Source organism: Petromyzon marinus, chromosome 3 (assembly GCF_048934315.1).
Source record: "Petromyzon marinus isolate PM22_M1 ecotype Great Lakes invasive population chromosome 3, UKy_Petmar_22M1.pri1.0, whole genome shotgun sequence".
NCBI classification, from domain to species: Eukaryota; Metazoa; Chordata; class Hyperoartia; order Petromyzontiformes; family Petromyzontidae; genus Petromyzon; species Petromyzon marinus.
In genome coordinates, this window is record NC_133669.1 from 20,812,569 (window position 1) to 20,832,820 (window position 20,252).

General features: G+C 52.0%; 1 protein-coding gene across 1 annotated transcript in view; it reads right to left on the reverse strand.

The window, feature by feature from the left end:
- Window positions 1-10,627: 10,627 nt before the first annotated feature.
- The window catches only part of PDGFA (platelet derived growth factor subunit A), a 34,292-nt gene continuing 24,667 nt past the window's right edge, over window positions 10,628-20,252 (reverse strand). The window contains exon 7 of the mRNA XM_032978736.2: window positions 10,628-20,026. Within this exon, the coding sequence (XP_032834627.1) occupies window positions 20,016-20,026 (11 nt within the window). The 3' untranslated portion in view covers window positions 10,628-20,015. The remainder of the gene's footprint in view (window positions 20,027-20,252) is intronic.

Here is a 20,252-nt window from a genome sequence, read left to right on the forward strand (position 1 = left end):
TAGCGAGCATCTTTGAAAGCCGGAACGGCACACAAGGGGGTGGGGGGCCCGCACCACGCCCGGCGGCCTTTGTCTCTCTAGTGGTAATGTTTTTACACATCGCACCAGGTACTCATTTGAACCTGAGTCGACCTAGGGGAGGACCAGGACCGGTTCAGATAATCGTCACTGGTGTTGATTGTGAACGGGAATCGAACTCGTGTCACTGAGTTTGTAGCGCAGTGCACTGACCGCTACACTACCGCTCCCCATTACACAACAACAACAACCGCCATTCGCCACTAAGTGGCGGTGACGTCACCCCGACGCTTGTGCCAGACTGTGGGCACGTTGAGGCCACGTGAAGTGTCGAATGCCCGCTGGCAGGAGGTCACGGGGCAGACCCAGGTGCTACGGATCGACTGAATGAGTGACTGGCTGATGCACCACCTGTGCTCCCTACTGTGCCAACTTGCTATGCTTTAGCCACCCGGCGCTCCGCTCGTTGTTGTGAGCGTGGCTCCTCCCCCCTTCGTTGTTGTTGGAGGGCAACTGCCCCCAATTGCCCAGTAGGCCGATATTGACACCGCTGGTACCAGTCATCGGCAAGTCCACTGTCACTCGACTGATTCGGAGTGAGACATCTGCTGTCAAAACGGAGCAGGTCATGAGCACACTGCCCAGATGTAACAAAATACCCAAGCAGGTGCTTAGTTTTGGTGGAGCTGATGGTAAGTTTTGTTGGAATTCTCTACACCTCTGCTGTAGCAGACGGACAGAAAATATGGCATCTGTGCAGGACCGCCCTTTCCTGAAACCGCATTGGTGCTCCGCAAGCCTCTCCTCAGCGTGCCTGGCATGGCGATGTTGAATAGTCCTTGCCAGGACCTTTGCCGGCACACTGAGGAGTGAGATGCCCCGGTAGTTGTTACAGACTGTGCGGCCCCCCTTAAAAAGGGGGACCACCAGGGCATCCTTCCAATCCTGCGGAACCCGTCCAGTGGTCCAGACTGTTGTTACGATGTCATATAGGGCAGTCTGTGCACAAACGCCACCCTCCCTCAGCATTTCGCTTGGGAGATCATCTCTGCCCGGTGCCTTTCCTGGTCTCAGGCTCTGGATCGCCTTCAGTACTTCTTCAACAGATGGCACCTCAGCCCGCCACTCACAGGGGGTGACTTCTTCGTCCAATATATGAGGCACCGCAGCCTCAGAAGGGTCATCCCCACTTTGTCCTACGATGTTTTCCAGGCTGAGGGATTTCCCCTCCCCCAGGACCTCACAGAAATGCTCAGCAAATCTGCAAACCTTTTCCTGGGTGTCGGAGATTGGATCACCATTCTTTTCCCTTAATGATGGTAATAGGTGTAGCGCTTCAGATTACTTTTTATGGAATTAAAAAGCGATTTGTGATCGCGGGCCATTGAGGCAGACTCCATCTCCTCAGCAACCCGCGACCACCACCCATCCTTGCAGCGCCTCACAGCTCTCCGAACCTCCGAGCGATGGCTGCGGTAAGCCTCCTCATTCTCTGACGTGGGATGCTGTAGACGATGAGAGTGGGCCTGTCACTTTTTCTCAGCCAGCCTGAACACCTCCTCTGTCAGCCAGGGTCTCTGAGGAGGTCTGGACCGCGTACCCAAAGCAGTCATTGCAGCTGCATGAGCCACAGTCCTAAACCTCGCCCATTTCCCCTTGACATCATGAAGAGTGGGGGACGATGCCAACCCCAGCCGCAAGCGATGATAAAATTATCGCTTGCAACTTTCATCAGCTAGCTGAGACAATGCCACTATGGGTTTGAATGTGGTCCTGGGTGTACACCCACCACCGGAGTGGAAGAATGGCAGGCACATCTTACAGATGACAAGTCGATGGACAGTGGGCAGATCAGCTCCACGGTAGGGCCTGGTGTCAAGGACATGGGCCCACATCCGCTGTTCCGTCACTATGTAGTCCAGCAGATGTTCTTGATTGGACCTGGCATGCATCCATCATGTTGTGTGGATGCGCCGATGCCGGGACAGAGTGTTGGTAATTACAAGGCCATGTGCTGCACACAAATCTAGCAGCCTCCTACCGTTGTTATTGAGCTGATCTGGCCCATGTCTTCCAATCACTCCAGACCAGGTCCTAGCATCCTGACCAACTCGGGCATTAAAGTCACCCAACAAGATGACTCTATCCCGAGGGGCCACTTTAGCCAGCACCATTGACAGGAGGTCGTAGAAGGCATCTGACTCATCGGCCTTGCCTGCATCCCTCCACGGATGTTCATCTTTGGTAGGGGCATAAGTAACCACGACCACCACTCATCGCCTCTGGTTGATGGGAAGGCGAGCCCAAAGTAGATTGGGGCTTACAGCTTCATTCACCTCACCGCCACTCTCCCATGCCTCCTTCATTCTTTTGTTCAGAAGAAGAGCAACTCCCTGTTGTTTGGCAGTCTCCTGCCCCGAGTAGAGGACTTTCCACCCCTCATGGCGGCAGGAGCCAGAGCCGGACCACCGGATCTCCTGAATACCACAGAGATCCAGGCGGTACCGGTCCAGCTCCCGATAGAGGAGTGGCAGCCTCTCCTCCGCAGTGAGCGTTCGAACATTCCACGTGGCCATCCGTAGTGGCTTTTTGTTGTTTCTGGAGGAGCCCCGAGGGTAAAAATTTAGTCTCCTGGCTCCGCCAAATGGGGTTTGGCCAGGAGACGTCATAGACACCTGTCCCCCCGGGGCCTCCGGCACAAGCTTAATACGTTTTTTGCATCGTAATTTAGTGGTAGTTAAATTAAGGTGGAGGGGTTACCAGCCCCTTGCACCCGTCCAGAGCCCCCATTTGGCCGCTGTGGTGGTTACAAACGCCATGAAGGGAAAGGGACAATTTAAATTGGCCATCCCTCCAAGGTACTGCCCATCACAACGTTGCCGTCCGGCACCACGAGGAGGTAGGGGGTTGTTTTTGCCATTACATACACACACGCGCACACACACAGGCACCCACGTGCATTCTTGTATAAATGCGCCCGCATGCACACGCCCGCATCCCATTACGGACCTGATCTCTGCACGAACCCGCAAGCGGCCGTCAGTGAAACAGACCCAAAGTCCGTGAAATGTCACGGTTTGGTCCCCTTCCAAATGCACGAGTCTTCCTCTGACCTTAATGAAGATTAAGCGGATAGTTTCTTGTTTGGTTATTTATTAATATCATTATTAAATCCACGGCAATTCGATATCTCCACCGGCTCCAAATTCAAACACGGGTCACGCAACATCCATGGTTGTACCGTACTTCTATGCTTTCATATCTGTGATGCCAGGCTTTTGCCTTCTACACTGACCGGCGTGATTAAATCGGTCAACCGCCAAGGACCTCATGGGTCGCGAGGCGGGTGTCTCATCCAGCAGTGGAATGACGGAAGGGCCGTACGGGTATCCCTCGATTCACGGAACAAATACGTTCGTGAATTGTTGTTTTCCGTATAGCGAACCCTATTTCCCCATTGACTTCTGTTATATAATTGAAGATGCGTTCCGACGGAAAATATCTCGGCATGACATGCACTCTCGGACAAAGAGCAGACCGTGCATTGATTGTTTTTCCCTCGCCCCCCCCCCCCCCTTAAAATATGATTTAGAGATTTAAAATTCGTAAATGCGAACCTAACGCAACATATGTGGAATTCGTCCCCTCAGTCATAAGTCACGCTTTTTTTTGCGAAATTCCGGAAAGCGAGGGATGACTGTACACATAGGTACGCTTCGTGCTTTCTCTACCTCATCAGACGCAGACCGTGCCCGAATCCCACGTATGCATGAGTAAATACATCGCAGAAAACACGTGTGCCCGTATCAGAAATCTATGAACGTACCCATTAACCTGAAGCACGCGTGTTCCCTATGCAGGTATGCATGGGCGACGCGCGTACGGCTCGTGACAGATGAATTCTACAAATGTGTGTCGTGTGAGTCACTGAGGCGCGTTGCGGCAGCCGAGGCGAGGCGCTGCACTTGCACAAAAGATCGCCGAGAGTTTGAAAATATAACGTACATTTATCAATCAGCCACGGTCAATCCACTGCTGGATGAGGGCCTGCCCCCAAAGTCGCAGCCGCCACCTCTCGCGATCCCGAGGTGTCAGGATCCACTTCGCAGCGGCACACGAGGCGATTTCGTCACCCCCCCCCACCCTGTCACCTGGGGTCGACGATCCGTCTCTCTCGGACAGCACTACGTGCCCTTATCCACGCGCGCGTGTCTACGTGCGAATGTGTGCGCTGAACTCCTCTTTCGCACCGTGCGTGGCCCAGCGTGCTCATCGGAGGTGCGGGGGAAGGACAACAAATTAAACACACAGACGCAAACCACGCAATGAATCAGTCCAAACTTCATGAAAAAAAGTGTGAATGTAGGATGGACTGACGCCGTCGAAGGAATGTGGAATTCCCTGCGCGCACTCACACGTTTGAAGAGAGGAGCGCCTTAACCGCCTTTGTATCTCTTGCTCGCTATTACATTCTCAAACATCTTGCAGCCAGGCTCAAGATTCAGTACCATTTTCCTGGACACGTAAAACATTTATAGAATAATTATTAAAGAATTATGCATGCTTATTTACTTTTTTGGGTATTGTTTTACGTAAAAAATGAACGCTGTTGCTGAGCACAGATCCAGAGGCCCAAAACGTCCAACGGCCAGCGACAAACAGCACGATCAGGAGCTATACGAGACGAGAGTGTAACGCGTTTGTTGCATGAAGCCATGGTTATACGAGACACGCCTCATTTTGGAAAAAAAACAACTTCTTAGCTAAAATGGGCTTTACTCGGGAAAAACAACAGCCTTCACCACCACCACCACCACCTACGTACTACTGCTACCCTGTACATCGCTCCGATTGACGTTTCGATATTCGTCGTCACACCTTTCAAGGAACGCATCCCCCGACGTAAACCGGGGTATTACTTGTAAATTTTTTTGCTGTTGTTGTTAATCAACCCCTTTTGCAGAAATAGACATTAAAAGGCGCGTGGCTTCATCTCCCTGTGCTTTTCTTCGTTGTTGTCACCAAAAGTGGCGAAACCAGCTGGCGGCAAGGGGACACGTGGTACACGTCGATGCCCTTTGTGTGTCACCCCGCGCCACCCCCACCCAACGTCCCCGCATCACGCCGGATCGTGCGACCCCCTACGGGGGGGGGGGGGGGGGTAGCGATGAACATTCAGTTGAGACGTACAAGATCAACTCTTAGCACGCACAGCCATCAATCCGAACCGAAGACATCGCCGGGTCATTCTGAGACACCAATAGCCCGCTGGGCTCAATGGCGTCCCGGGCACAAGGCGCGACCTGCAGAGCAGTCAGAGCTGCTGCTGCTGCTACTGCAGCAGCTGCATCTGTTGTAACTGCTACAGCTGTTGCTGCTGCTGCTACTGCTGCTACTGCATCTGTTGTAACTGCTACAGCTGTTGTTGCTACTGCAGCTGCTGCATCTGTTGTAACTGCTACTGCTGTTGCTGCTGCTGCTGCTACTGCAGCTGCTGCATCTGTTGTAACTGCTGTTACTGCTGCTACTGCATCTGTTGTAACTGCTACAGCTGTTGCTGCTGCTGCTACTGCTGCTACTGCATCTGTTGTAACTGCTACTGCTGTTGCTGCTGCTACTGCAGCTGCTGCATCTGTTGTAACAGCTACTGATGTTGCTGCTGCTGCTACTGCAGCAGCTGCATCTGTTGTAACTGCTGTTACTGCTGCTACTGCATCTGTTGTAACTGCTACAGCTGTTGCTGCTGCTGCTACTGCTGCTACTGCATCTGTTGTAACTGCTACTGCTGTTGCTGCTGCTGCTACTGCAGCTGCTGCTGCATCTGTTGTAACTGCTACTGCTGTTGCTGCTGCTGCTACTGCAGGTTCTGCATCTGTTGTAACTGCTGTTACTGCTGCTACTGCATCTGTTGTAACTGCTACAACTGTTGCTGCTGCTACTGCAGCTGCTGCATCTGTTGTAACTGCTGCTGTTGTTCCTGCTGCAGCTGTTACTGCTACAGCTGTTGGTACTGCAGCTGCTGCATCTGTTGTAACTGCTGTTACTGCTGCAATTGCAGCTGCTGCATCTGTTGTTACTGCTACTGCTGTTGCTGCTGCTGCTACTGCAGCTGCTGCATCTGTTGCAACTGCTACTGCTGTTGCTCCTGCTGCAGCTGTGACTGCTACAGCTGTTGCTGCTGCTACAGCTGATGTTGCTACTTCTGCAGCTGTTACTTCTGTTGTAACTACTACTGCTGTTGCTCCTGCTGCAACTGCTCCTGCAACAGCTTCTGCAGATATTGTAACTGCCACTGTTGTTGCAACAAATACTGCTGCTGCTACTGCTGCAGTTACTACCGCTGTTATAGCTGCAACTGCTGCTGCTACAGCTGCATCTGCTACAGCGACTGTAACTACTGCTGCTGCTACAGCTGTTGTAACTGCTACTGCTGTTGCTACTGCTGCAGCTTCTACTGCTACAGCTGCTACTGTTACTACTGCAGCTGCTACTACAACAGCTGATTTAGAGATGCTACTGCTGCAGCTGCTGCTGCTGCTGTTACTGCTGGTGTTGCTACTGCTGCTACAGCTGCTGTTGCAACTGCTGCTGCATCTGCAACTGATGCTACAGCTGCATCTGCTACAGCGCCTGCAACAACTGCTGCTGCTACAGCTGTTGTAACTGCTGTTGCTACTGCTGCGGCTTCTACTGCTACAGCTGCAACAGCTGCTGCAATCGCTGCAGCTGCGAAGATAATTTAGGCCAAGCTATCAGGTGCGACAGGTGCGGCAGATGGCTTTGTTCTCGTGCCGCGATGAATATAAATCGAATCAATTATTGTTGGCGTCTCAAACAACCTGAGGTCCTAAGTGATTTACTGTATACGCGTATGCACACCCACAAGGCAAAGGCACCCCGTGTAGCCTTCGCAGAGATTCTTGGGGCAAGTGCTGTTACGAGTAGCAGCACCTACGAAGGCCGGCGCTGTGGCACACGAGGGGGTGGGGTGGGGGTGTTGGCCAGACACCACGCCCGGCCGCCTTTGTCTCCCGAGCCGTGATGTTTACAGACCGCATCAACGACTCACTTTAAGACAATCGCCATTCGCCACTTAACTTAGCTGGCGGCGACGTCAACACGGAGCTTGTGCCAGGCAAGGTGCACTTTAAGGCCACGTGAAGTGCAGTGCCGGATTGAGCTAGTGGGGGGGGGGGGGGCCTGTAGCGTACATTATCAAGGGGCCCAAAATAAATAAACAGATAAAACAAAAAAAAATACTAGCGTAATAAAGTAATTGTATTTTTGCATTTGCTATACAGCCAGATAATAAGACACAAATCGCTGACACTAAACACCCCGGTCGTTCGTAAAAGTTGAAGGCGGTATAGTACTATAGTAATAGAGCAAAGTGCAGAATCACTGAACCGGAATTGATTGCTTGAAAGCGTTTAGCGCTGGGCCCGTAGCTACATATGTAGCTACTTTTGCTCCGAGGATAATCCGGCACTGGTGAAGTGTCGGAACCAACGCTGGACAAGAGGTCTCGGGACAGACCCGGGTGCCATATGTTGACCGAACGAGACGACTGGCAGATGCGTCACCTGTACCACCTACTGCTGCAGTTTACTACTGCTGTTATAGCAGCTGCTGCTACAGCTGTTGTAACTGCTGCTACTGCTGTTGCTACTGCTGCAGCTTCTACTGCTGCGGCTGCTACTGTTACTACTGCAGCTGCTACGACGACAGCTGATGTAGATGCTACTGCTGCTACAGCTGCTGTTGCAACTGCTGCTGCATCTGCAATTGATGATGCAGCTTCTACTGCGAGATCCCCGTATAACCTGAACAGACTGTAGGGGCAAGTGCTGTTAGCGAGCGCCTATGAAGGCCCGCACGGCACACGAGGGGGTGGGTGTCCAGTACATACACACACGTGTACGTACACACACACACGTGTACGTACACACACACACGTGTACGTACACAAGAAAAAAAGACTATTATTCCCCACAAACTTTGCTTTTGTGACCAGGACTTTATGTGAACGAAATACATAAATGCACACCACGTGTTCTCATTGAAAATAGGTACATTTCAAAATATGACTATCCTGGTCACAAAAGCAAAGTTTGTGGGGAATAATAGCCATTTTCTATACATTTAAGGCATAAGCAATTAGGAAATAACACTACCCAGGGATAAAAATAATGTTTGTACAACTGTGCTGTAATGACTAACTCGCCTGTGTTAGTGCAGGATGTAGGGGGCGGGGTGGATTCCTCCTCGGAGAACACTCAGAGCCCCCCCCCGCCCGCTCGCGGGAAGGAGCGAGTCACGGTCGATGATGCATCGTGAATTAATTAGTCAATCAACCACATTGCGACAAATTGTCCCCTGGGACCTGCGCGCGTGATCCACCGATTTGTGTCCATCATTCGCTTTCTCGTGAAGCAGCTTCGTCATTGAGCAGCTTTGCCCCCCCCCCCCCCCCGAGCCCCCCCCCCCCCGAATGGGGATGTGTGCAGGACGCACCAACAGTGACTGTGATGTGTGCAGGACGCACCAACAGTGACTGTGATGGGTGCAGGACGCAACAACAGTGACTGTGATGTGTGCAGGACGCACCAACAGTGACTGTGATGGGTGCAGGACGCAACAACAGTGACTGTGATGGGTGCAGGACGCAACAACAGTGACTGTGATGTGTGCAGGACGCAACAACAGTGACTGTGATGTGTGCAGAACGCAACAACAGTGACTGTGATGGGTGTAGGACGCAACAACAGTGACTGTGATGTGTGCAGGACGCAACAACAGTGACTGTGATGTGTGCAGGACGCACAAACAGTGACTGTGATGTGTGCAGGACGCACCAACAGTGACTGTGATGGGTGCAGGACGCAACAACAGTGACTGTGATGGGTGCAGGACGCAACAACAGTGACTGTGATGTGTGCAGGACGCACCAACAGTGACTGTGATGTGTGCAGGACGCAACAACAGTGACTGTGATGTGTGCAGAACGCAACAACAGTGACTGTGATGGGTGCAGGACGCAACAACAGTGACTGTGATGTGTGCAGGACGCAACAACAGTGACTGTGATGCGTCCAGGACGCACCAACAGTGACTGTGATGTGTGCAGGACGCAACAACAGTGACTGTGATGTGTGCAGGACGCAACAACAGTGACTGTGATGTGTGCAGGACGTAACAACAGTGACTGTGATGGGTGCAGGACGCACCAACAGTGACTGTGATGGGTGCAGGACGCACCAACAGTGACTGTGATGGGTGCAGGACGCACCAACAGTGGCTGTGATGCGTCCAGGACGCACCAACAGTGACTGTGATGTGTGCAGGACGCACCAACAGTGACTGTGATGTGTGCAGGACGCACCAACAGTGACTGTGATGTGTGCAGGACGCACCAACAGTGACTGTGATGGGTGCAGGACGCAACAACAGTGACTGTGATGGGTGCAGGACGCAACAACAGTGACTGTGATGTGTGCAGGACGCAACAACAGTGACTGTGATGTGTGCAGGACGCAACAACAGTGACTGTGATGTGTGCAGGACGCACAAACAGTGACTGTGATGTGTGCAGGACGCACCAACAGTGACTGTGATGGGTGCAGAACGCAACAACAGTGACTGTGATGGGTGCAGGACGCAACAACAGTGACTGTGATGTGTGCAGGACGCACCAACAGTGACTGTGATGGTGCAGGACGCAACAACAGTGACTGTGATGTGTTCAGAACGCAACAACAGTGACTGTGATGTGTGCAGGACGCAACAACAGTGACTGTGATGCGTGCAGGACGCACCAACAGTGACTGTGATGTGTGCAGGACGCAACAACAGTGACTGTGATGTGTGCAGGACGCAACAACAGTGACTGTGATGTGTGCAGGACGCACCAACAGTGACTGTGATGTGTGCAGGACGCACCAACAGTGACTGTGATGGGTGCAGGACGCAACAACAGTGACTGTGATGGGTGCAGGACGCAACAACAGTGACTGTGATGTGTGCAGGACGCAACAACAGTGACTGTGATGTGTGCAGGACGCAACAACAGTGACTGTGATGTGTGCAGAACGCAACAACAGTGACTGTGATGTGTGCAGGACGCAACAACAGTGACTGTGATGTGTGCAGGACGCACCAACAGTGACTGTGATGTGTGCAGGACGCACCAACAGTGACTGTGATGGGTGCAGGACGCACCAACAGCACTACCGAACATGGGACACACGGCCGACTTATGTCACGGGATGAATTTGCAGTCTAGCAAAGGGGACATTCTCCAAAGAGACGGAGCGATGGAATACGTTCATGCGTTGGTGCTATTTGACATCGAAACAAAAGACGGTCACTGACATCGGGCGCTTTCAGACGCGCTGCTTCAGCGGCCGTCTGGAACGCGCTCCTCCTTCCGATATTCGGAAGCCACTGGAGCTATGCATTCTAAAATCAAAACTCATAACTGCTTTGTGTGTTTAGTGTGTTGTCCTTCCCCCGCACCTCCGTTTACCACGGTTGGCTACGTACGGTGCGAAAGAAATTGAACATTACATACGTATCTACAATCACGTGAAAAAAAGACAGGGACAAAATGCGAGATATAAAATACACTACCTTTTATAAACGGTCTTTGATATTAAAAAAAAAATTGTACATTTGGCAAACTTTTTGCAGGCAGGCAACGAACAACGAACGAACAACCACGTTAACAACACTTGAAACAACAACAACAAAAACGATGTTTACACGCATTTAAATAGAGCACTTGTGAGTAATACAATTCAGATAATTTGCAACTTAGAGCAGTCTGTTTAAAACATATGCTTTCGCGACCAATATTATTCGTAATAAAGGTTTTTGGGTTAGATCGCGTTATTTATAAATGTGTCGTAACCCTCCACCACCCGACACGGCCAATCAGCAAAAAAGTATCACGTTGACAAAATACAAAATAGTTCACTACTTTAGCCCACCGGTCTGTTGAAGAGTGAATCCAAACTGTAAATGTAGTGAACTATTTGTCTTTTGTAAACGTGACACTTTTTTGCTGATTGGCCGTGTTGGGTGGTGGAGGGTTACGACACATTTATAAATAACGCGATCTAACCCAAAAACCTTTATTATGAATTAGAGCAGTCTGTCCTCCGATCTCAAGGATAAGAGTTCAAATCTCAGCCAGGGTCAACTCAGAAGCAGCACCATCATCATCGCCGCCATTGTCATCAATCAGCACCAGTCATCTGGGGTGGTTAAAATAACTACCAGCTTGTGAGGCTGCATCACTGATAGTTTAAAGCTGCGATCACTACAGTGAGGGAAAAACAAATTTGATCCCCTGATGATTTTGTACGTTTGCCCACTGACGAAGAAATGATCAGTCTATAATTTTAATGGTAGGTTTATTTAAACAGTGAGAGACAGAATAACAACAAGAAAATCCAGAAAAACGCATGTCAAAAAAGTTATAAATTGATTTGCATTTTAATGAGGGAAATAAGTATTTGACCCCCTCTCAATCAGAAAGATTTCTGGCTCCAAGGTGTCTTTTATACAGGTAACAAGCTGAGATTAGGAGCACTCCCTTTAAGAGTGTGCTCCTAATCTCAGCTTGTTACCTGTATAAACGACACCTGTCCACAGAAGCAATCAATCAATCAGATTCCAAACTCTCCACCATGGCCAAGACCAAAGAGCTCTCCAAGGATGTCAGGGACAAGATTGTAGACCTACACAAGGCTGGAATGGGCTACAAGACCATTGCCAAGCAGCTTGGTGAGAAGGTGACAACATCTTCTTGGTTCTTTCGGTAAAGTCACGTTGAATTTAAATAAAATAATAATAATAATAAAACCAAAAAGACGAATCCCTGCAGTCATGAAAGCTTTAAATCGAAAGGTGACAACAGTTGGTGCGATTATTCGCAAATGGAAGAAACACAAAAGAACTGTCAATCTCCCTCGGCCTGGGGCTCCATGCAAGATCTCACCTCGTGGAGTTGCAATGAACATAAGAACGGTGAGGAATCAGCCCAGAACTACACGGGAGGATATTGTCAATGATCTCAAGGCAGCTTGGGACCATAGTCACCACGAAAACAATTGGTAACACACTACGCCGTGAAGGACTGAAATCCTGCAGCTTCCGCAAGGTCCCCCTGCTCAAGAAAGCACATATACATGCCCGTCTGAAGTTTGCCAATGAATGATTCAGAGGACAACTGGGTAAAAGTGTTGTGGTCAGATGAGACCAAAATTGAGCTCTTTGGCATCAACTCAACTCGCCGTGTTTGGAGGAGGAATGCTGCCTATGACCCCAAGAACACCATCTCCACCGTAAAACATGGAGGTGGAAACATTATGCTTTGGGGGTGTTTTTCTGTGAAGGGGACAAGACAACTTCACCGCATCAAAGGGACGATGGACGGGGCCATGTACCGTCAACTCTTGGGTGAGAACCTCCTTCCCTCAGCCAGGGCATTGAAAATGGGTCGTGGATGGGTATTCCTGCATGACAATGACCCAAAACACACGGCCAAGGCAACAAAGGAGTGGCTCAAGAAGAAGCACATTAAGGTCCTGGAGTGGCCTAGCCAGTCTCCAGACCTTAATCCCATAGAAAATATGTGGAGGGAGCTGAAGGTTCGAGTTGCCAAACGTCAGCCTCGAAACCTTAATGACTTGGAGAAGATCTGCAAAGAGGAGTGGGACAAAATCCCTCCTGAGATGTGTGCAAACCTGGTGGCCAACTACAAGTAACGTCTGATCTCTGTGATTGCCAAGACGGGATTTGCCACCAAGTACTAAGTCATGTTTTGCAGAGGGGTCAAATACTTATTTCCCTCATTAAAATGCAAATCAATTTATAACATTTTTGACATGCGTTTTTCTGGATTTTTTTGTTATTCTGTCTCTCACTGTTCAAATAAACCTACCATTAAAATTATAGACTGATCATTTCTATTGTCAGTGGGCAAACGTACAAAATCAGCAGGGGATCAAATATATTTTTTATGCTATATACGCCACGGATACACGCGGTGCAGTGACGTGAAAATTTCCCGCAATCCCGACAGATACGGGCATCATCCCAATGTCCGCTCGAGTGATGCGCGAGAGAGACGTTTAAACAAGGAAGACAAATGACGTATTGCGGGGTTCTTGATGTTGTTTGTCAATGCTATTAACGTATGACCCGCGATGACGTACGGACATCAGCAAGGTGGACATCGAGAAGGGACATTAGAAATGTGCTGTATGGGACGGGCCGTACTCGGCGAAGCATTTTGCGAGACAGAAAGGGGAGCACGTGGATCAGAGAACATCCTCAGGGGGGGGGGGGAGAGAGAGATGGCATTCCAAAGCTCTCATGCAGCAGTGGATTGAGCACGATTAAGACGATTAAGAAGCAGGGTGAATCCCCGCTTGGACAGCAGCAGCAGCAGAAAGAGGAAACGCATGGAACAGGCAACACAACGCGAACCAGAGACATCGATAGGGAATTAGTCTCCAAGCCAGCATCGGAGCGATCATGGCTAATTATTCCTCCGCTAACCGCGACTCGGGAAGGACATGGCGTGTGACGTCATCACACAGTGGAGCCCCCCCTCCCCCAGCCCCCGCCCCCCACCGGTAATTAACGAGAAGCATTTTTTGCCGAATATTGGATCATGCCTCGATTAAATTGCCCGGTATAACCCAGGGTTAATGCTTTATAGCAACACGACACCTGTGTACCCCCATCGACTCTTCCCTACGAGAGTTCGCGTGACCCCCCGCATGACCCCCCCCCCCCCCACAGGCAGACAGAGCTAACACATCAATGCTTTCAACTTCAATTGTTTAGCGATCCGACGTTTGCCCATAGTTTGTCACAAGTGTAGTTAAGCGAGCGGGCATTGGCTGTGGGTGTCAAATGGGCTCACCACAACAAAGCCAAAGATCCCCCGTATAGCCTGAACAGACTGTTGGGGCAAGTGCTATTAGCGAGTAGCACCTATGAAGGCCGGCACGGAACACTAGGGGGTGGGTGGCCAACACCACGCCCGGCCGCCTTTGTCTCCTCAGTGGTGAATGTTTACACACCGCACCAGGTAACTCCTCTGAGGCTGGGTCGCCCGAGGTGAGGCCCATGACCGGTTCAAATAATCGTCACCTGGTGTTGGTGGCTGTAAGCGAGAATCAAACTCGGCTCGCCGAGCTTCCTCGTGCAGCGCGCTAACCGCTCTACCACCAACAACCGCCATTCGCCACTAAGTGGCGGTGACGTCACCACGACGCTTGTGCCAGGCCATGTGCACCTTGAGGCCACGTGAAGTTTCGAACGCCCGCTGCCAGGAGGTCACGGGGCAGACCCAAGTGCCACGGGTCGACTGACTGAGATGACACCCACTCGGCCGCCTTTGTCTCATGTATCAAGCTCGGCACTGATAATTATCTTGACCCACGCCACCACGGCACTCACTCAACGCACGCGCCAGACTGCGGTGTTAATCGGCCACCGGTTTTGAGTCCAGGGCTAAAACCTGGGTGGGTGGAGGTCGCCGGTGGACAACCACCACGAGACGAACCGCCACCGTTATCATCATCGTTTTGTTTTTGCCAATTATATTGTCCGAGTGGGCAATGCCGAGGCTCTGCTGTGCGTTAAGAACAAAGTGACAATTGTTAAAGATTTTCATTTAATCTAAAAAAAAAATGTTTTAAAGCAAAGGTCATTTTTGTTTTAAAAAAAAGTTTAATACGAAATTGCCTCTCCAGTTATGACATTAGAACACAATGGCCTTACTGTTGCGTGCGATTACGCTCCAGGGTTGGGTCTGCGGCTTAAATAAAGGGCACTTTGGGGGATGGCTCTCAATACGGCTTAGTGGGATCTCACCTGAGTCAACAAAGGGCAATTCACCGGATTATACAAACTCGCAACGGCGCTCTCACGCGGATAAATAAAGGATAATCGACCGGCTTAATCTACCAATCAATGGGCCCTCACCTGGTTCAATAAGTGACAATAGACAGCACTTTTACGAAATCGCAAGTTGACTCTCACCGCCTCGTCGTTACGGACATCGCATCGAGCTGCAGCGTTAAATAGATATATTCATGCGTAGTTAAAAAAAAACAAAAAATACTTTTTGTTCCACAAAGGTCCTCCCCCTCCCTTCGGACGTTCTGCTGTAGGGGGCGACGACCGTCCCTCGAGGGCGATGAACGGGGCGATGAACGGGGCGACGACGAGGTACGGCGTTTGCGTTCCGCGAGCTCGCACGACGACAACAACAACAACAACTTCGCTACGCCATAAATAAGAACACGCGAAGCCCGTCGCTTGTACAGCACGAGTACCGAACAGCGGAGGAGAGAAGCACGGCGTCCACACCACGGCAGGCGATACGGGCACGTGGACCAACGGCACGTGGTTCAACGCACGTGCCGTGACGTCACTAACGGGCTACGTGACGTTGACAGGGCCGAGCGAACGAACCGAGAGAACGGGGTGCGAGGTGACGAGCCAGAGAGGTGGCGCTGGACTTGGGGGGGGGGGGGGGGGGTTGGTTGGTGAGGTGGTAGGGGGGGGGTTAAATGTTAGGGCGAAGGGATAATGTTCGGTTGGCTCGCGTGGTTAGGGTGAGAATCCGATTGGCTTGTGCGATCAGGATCGGTTTGTCTAGTGTGGCAACGGGTTAGGGTTGTATGCATGTTGGAACTTTTTTCGCACCATAAGTATCCCACCCGCGCGAATAAAAAATGTGGGGAAGGACAACAAACTAGCGCACAAAAAGCAGCTCAGTGCGTTGTCCTTTCTCGCACCTCGTGTCTGCTTGGCGAGTGTGCTTCGGGTTATGGTCCGATTGATTCGTTATGGTGGTTATGGTCTGGCGGGGGAGTGCGGTTAGGGGTATGGCTACTGCAAGTCTCCGTTAGGTTCCTGTACCCCAGACCCTCTCACGCACGCGCGTCGATGATGCCCACCAGCATCGTGCAAAAGGTTCAGTCAGTTTTGCAATGTCCATTGGCTTTTCACTTTTGGCGTTCGCAGGGTACGGACGAGCAAAGGTTTCGCGCATACTCGAGACGCGGCGTAACTTAACTTAACACGCGGCATACAAACAGCCCAACATGTGATACACATAAAGCGGACTGGACCATTTCACCCACTTGCATGGGGGGGGGGGGGGAGGTTCAATTCAGTGGTTTCCATCTCTCCCGACACTGGGAGGAAGTGGTAGGCAAAGCCGCTCGTACGGGATGGCAAATCGGGGCGACTGGCCCGGGCCCCGCGCTTTGGGGAGGGGGGGAGTGTGGTGGGGGGGGGGGGGTGAATTCAGTGGTTTCCATCTCTCCCGACACTGGGAGGAGGAGGAGGTAGGCAAAGCCGCTCGTACGGGATGGCAAATCGGGGCGACTGGCCCGGGCCACGCGCTTTGAGAGGCGCCCTTCGACGTCACGGTGTGAGATGTAGTCCTCCCGGTTTCGTCTGAAGCCGTCGGGGGAGGGGGGCACGCGGTGTGATTTGCCCCCCCCCCCCACCCCCGCTATGGACGGCCCTACCACCACCGATTAATTGTAGCTGCTACTCAACTCCTGTCCCATACGAAAGACATCACTCGAGACGAAACCGAAGTTTCTTTCATTTACATCGACGGCTAGCATTCAATTTGTACCGCCACCACCACCACCACCACCCCATCCGCTCTGCACAGCGATTCCATAAATCGTCACGATTCGGGGTTATTATTTGATTCAAGTAATTATTTCTGTAACTCCCCCCCCCCAACCCACACCCCCATCTCGTTTCATTGTCTGCATCGAGCTGTAGAGTAGTTCCAGTTGCTCCCTTAACCCAAGTGTAATTTCAGTACGGTATACGATTTGCGTTTCTATAATACATCGCAAGACACGTCAATGAATCGGTTGCCGCGCGTGCGCGTTTACAACCCCGGGAGATGCGTGGATCGTGACAAAGCAATCGTAATTACACCGCTGGCAATTGGTAAGTGTGGTGATAAATGTCTCACGGGAGACAGCTCAGCCCAGCAGATAAAACAGGCGCGCAGTGTAAACGTCTCGGTTCAATCGTAGGACAGAGTCAACCATCACCACGACCACTTTTCAACTACCACCACAACCACCATCGGTCGGTTAAAAAGGTTCCACTTGCTGAGCTACGTTATTTTTCACAGGGAGTCAAACCTGTGCGTTTTTCACTGGCTCAACCCCTCCACCGTTGGTACGAGCAACTGCACAATTCTCCGGCACAGCAAGGATCATTTGATTTGCGATGTATAACATTTGGGGTTCAATAGGGGGGGGGGGTGTGGGTTGCGGGGAACTCGTGATAACCCGCAGAATGTCATTGTCAATAACGCTGGCTTTTGTTGGATTTAGCAAATTTAAAGTGGATGCTGGAGTGAGTGAACGACCCGAGTTCATTTGCGTGGTCATGTGGGGAGATGATAACAGAAGTGGATTGATTGGTGAAGATTGCCAATGAATGATGCACGCGCCGGTTAGCATAATAGACGTCTACACGTGGCGTGTGCACGCGCGCGTGTGTTATCAAGTTGTGGTCAGCGCGTAGTGGTGCAGCGGTTAGCGTTACGCTGCACGAATAACTCGGCAGGCCCCCAAGTTCGATTACCGCTCACGGCCAGAAACACCGGTGACGATTATCTGATCCGGTCCTGGGCCTCCCACCGGGTCGACTAGGCCTCAAGTGAGTACCTGGTGCGGTGTGTCGTAAACATCGTGTGCCGTGCCGGCCTTCATAAGTTGCTTGCTACTCGCTAACAGCGCTTGCCGCAACCAACAGTCTGTGAGAGGCCATACGGAGGAGGGACCGACATTGTCGGTCTCCCCGAGTCAGCCGCAGATTGAGAGGCGAGCTCTGGGTAACCGGCACCGATACAATTTAACCGAGCGACAAACTCGAATATTAGCAACGCTCATTAAAAAAAAAAATACAACGGGCGACGGCTTAACTGGTATTTCTGTAAATACATTTTTTGTTTTTAAAGGAAAATAACGCGGTACAACAACAACAAGCACGCGCCACGCTCTATGGCAAAACAAAAAAAGTTTAAACGCCTCGCCCGGAGGGGCCATCAACGTGGCCGCGACGGGCTGGGACACAGCGGTTGTGTGGAGCGTTCATTCATTCGTCATCATTACCACCACCAGCAACAGCAGCAGCAGCAACATCAACAGCCGTGGTCAATCCACCATTCACTACCAACATCCTCACCCTAGCACTCACCCTAACCACAAACCCTCACCCTAACCACAAACCCTCACCACAAACCCTCACCCTAACCACAAACCCTCACCATAACCCTCACCCTAACCACGAACCCTCACCCTAACCACAAACCCTCACCATAACCGTAAACCCTCACCACAAACCCTCACCCTAACCACAAACCCTCACCCTAACCACAAACCCTAACCACCACCACTCACCACACTCATCACCATTTTTCACCTCCACCAGCAGTAGCAGCGATTCACAGTCACGACTCGATACGCTAATCGCATCAACAACAATCATCCATGACAATCGATTATAATCGACGGCTCGTTCCCGTCGACAAATGCAGAACCATAGACGGACTTTAGAGCCCGTGGAGTAAGAGAACATCTTAGGTTTAACAAAAAAAAGAAAAAATCGTTCACCGTAGCGACCGTGAAATCACCCCCCCCCCCATCTCCCCCTAAGCGATGATGAGAACCCCCTCTCCAACAACCTCATCGCCCCCCCCCCCTACATCGCCCCCCCCCCACCACCCGCTGTGTCGACCAACACCAGCAGTTTCCAGGGGGGGGGGGGGATCTGCGGATGCCACGTTCGTGAACCCCAATGGCACGAAGAGGGCTCTCACCTCTCCCTCCTCCACTCCACACACCACACACACCACACACACCACACACACACCACACACACACCACACACACACCACACACACACCACACACACACCACACACACACACACACACACACACACCACACACACACACCACACACACACACCACACACACACCACACACACCCCACACCACACACCACACACACACACCACACACACCACACACCACACACACAAACCCTTCCACGTCTCTCCCAAGTCGCGGCGTTTCTCTCCGTTTTGTGATTTCCGCAAACTGCCCAGAGTCGTGCCAGGGAAGGTGGGGGAGGGGTAAGGTTCGGCTCCTCCAGTCCCGCCGCCCACCCACCCACCCAGTCCAACGCCTCGCCCCAGAGGACTTGGGACTCACCCCGGAAATACTCGCGACTCGCTCAAGCGTCTCGCGCTTGGTCCGCTCCGTCTCCTTCCTCCCGGGAGCGCTTCACGCCCCGACACTCTCATGCCCCCACTCCCTGACCCCCACCCCCCACCCCCCCCCCCACCCCTTGTCGTTCTGTCGCCATCCCGTGCTTCGTTCCGCTATCTCGCGGCCATTCTCCCCCCTTCCCGTTCCTGTTCTTGCAACGGCAAACGTCCTCGCAACATCTCCCCCCTCTCTCATTGTGCCCTCTTCTCCCGGCGTCGTCTTCTTTAATCACTTCCCGCGCCAGCAAATCGCTGTCGCTCCCCCCCACCCCCACCCCCGCCCTGTGGCCTCCGCCACTCGCTCGCCGGGGGTCCGTGATCAGGGGTTCCAGGGTTCGGGGGTTCGGCAGCAGCAGCGGCGATTTCTTCGCCAGTCTCTCTTTCTCTCTCTTTCTCTCTCCCTCTCTCTCTCTTTCTCTCTCCCTCTCTCTCTCTCGCCGCGTGCGTCCCTCGGACCCCGTCGCTCGTCACCGTCCGAGCCGCGGTTCGTGCCACGTGCGCGAGCTTCCGGGTTCGGGGGCTTGTGGCGTCACAATGGAGGACACGTGGGCGGGCCGGGGGAGTGGGGAGGGCGGAGGAAGGAGTGGTGGGGGGTAGGCGAGGCAGGCAGCTGTCTCTCTCGCTGTGTGCGCGCGATCCGCCGGCTGTAACGACCATCATCTGACACCTGTAAACAAGTGGTGGAGGGGAGGGGGGAATTGGGGGGGGGGGTGGGGGGGGTGGGATACATTCGTAAATAAAAAAACAACATTCGTGTACATTTCCATCAAGCTCATTGCCGCCCTGACTCAACAACCTGCAAGCATCTTCCCAGTTGGCACGGAGAGCTGCGAGCGGAGCGAAAGAAGTTCAACATCGCATACACCAGCATGGGGCGGGGGGAGGGGGTGGCG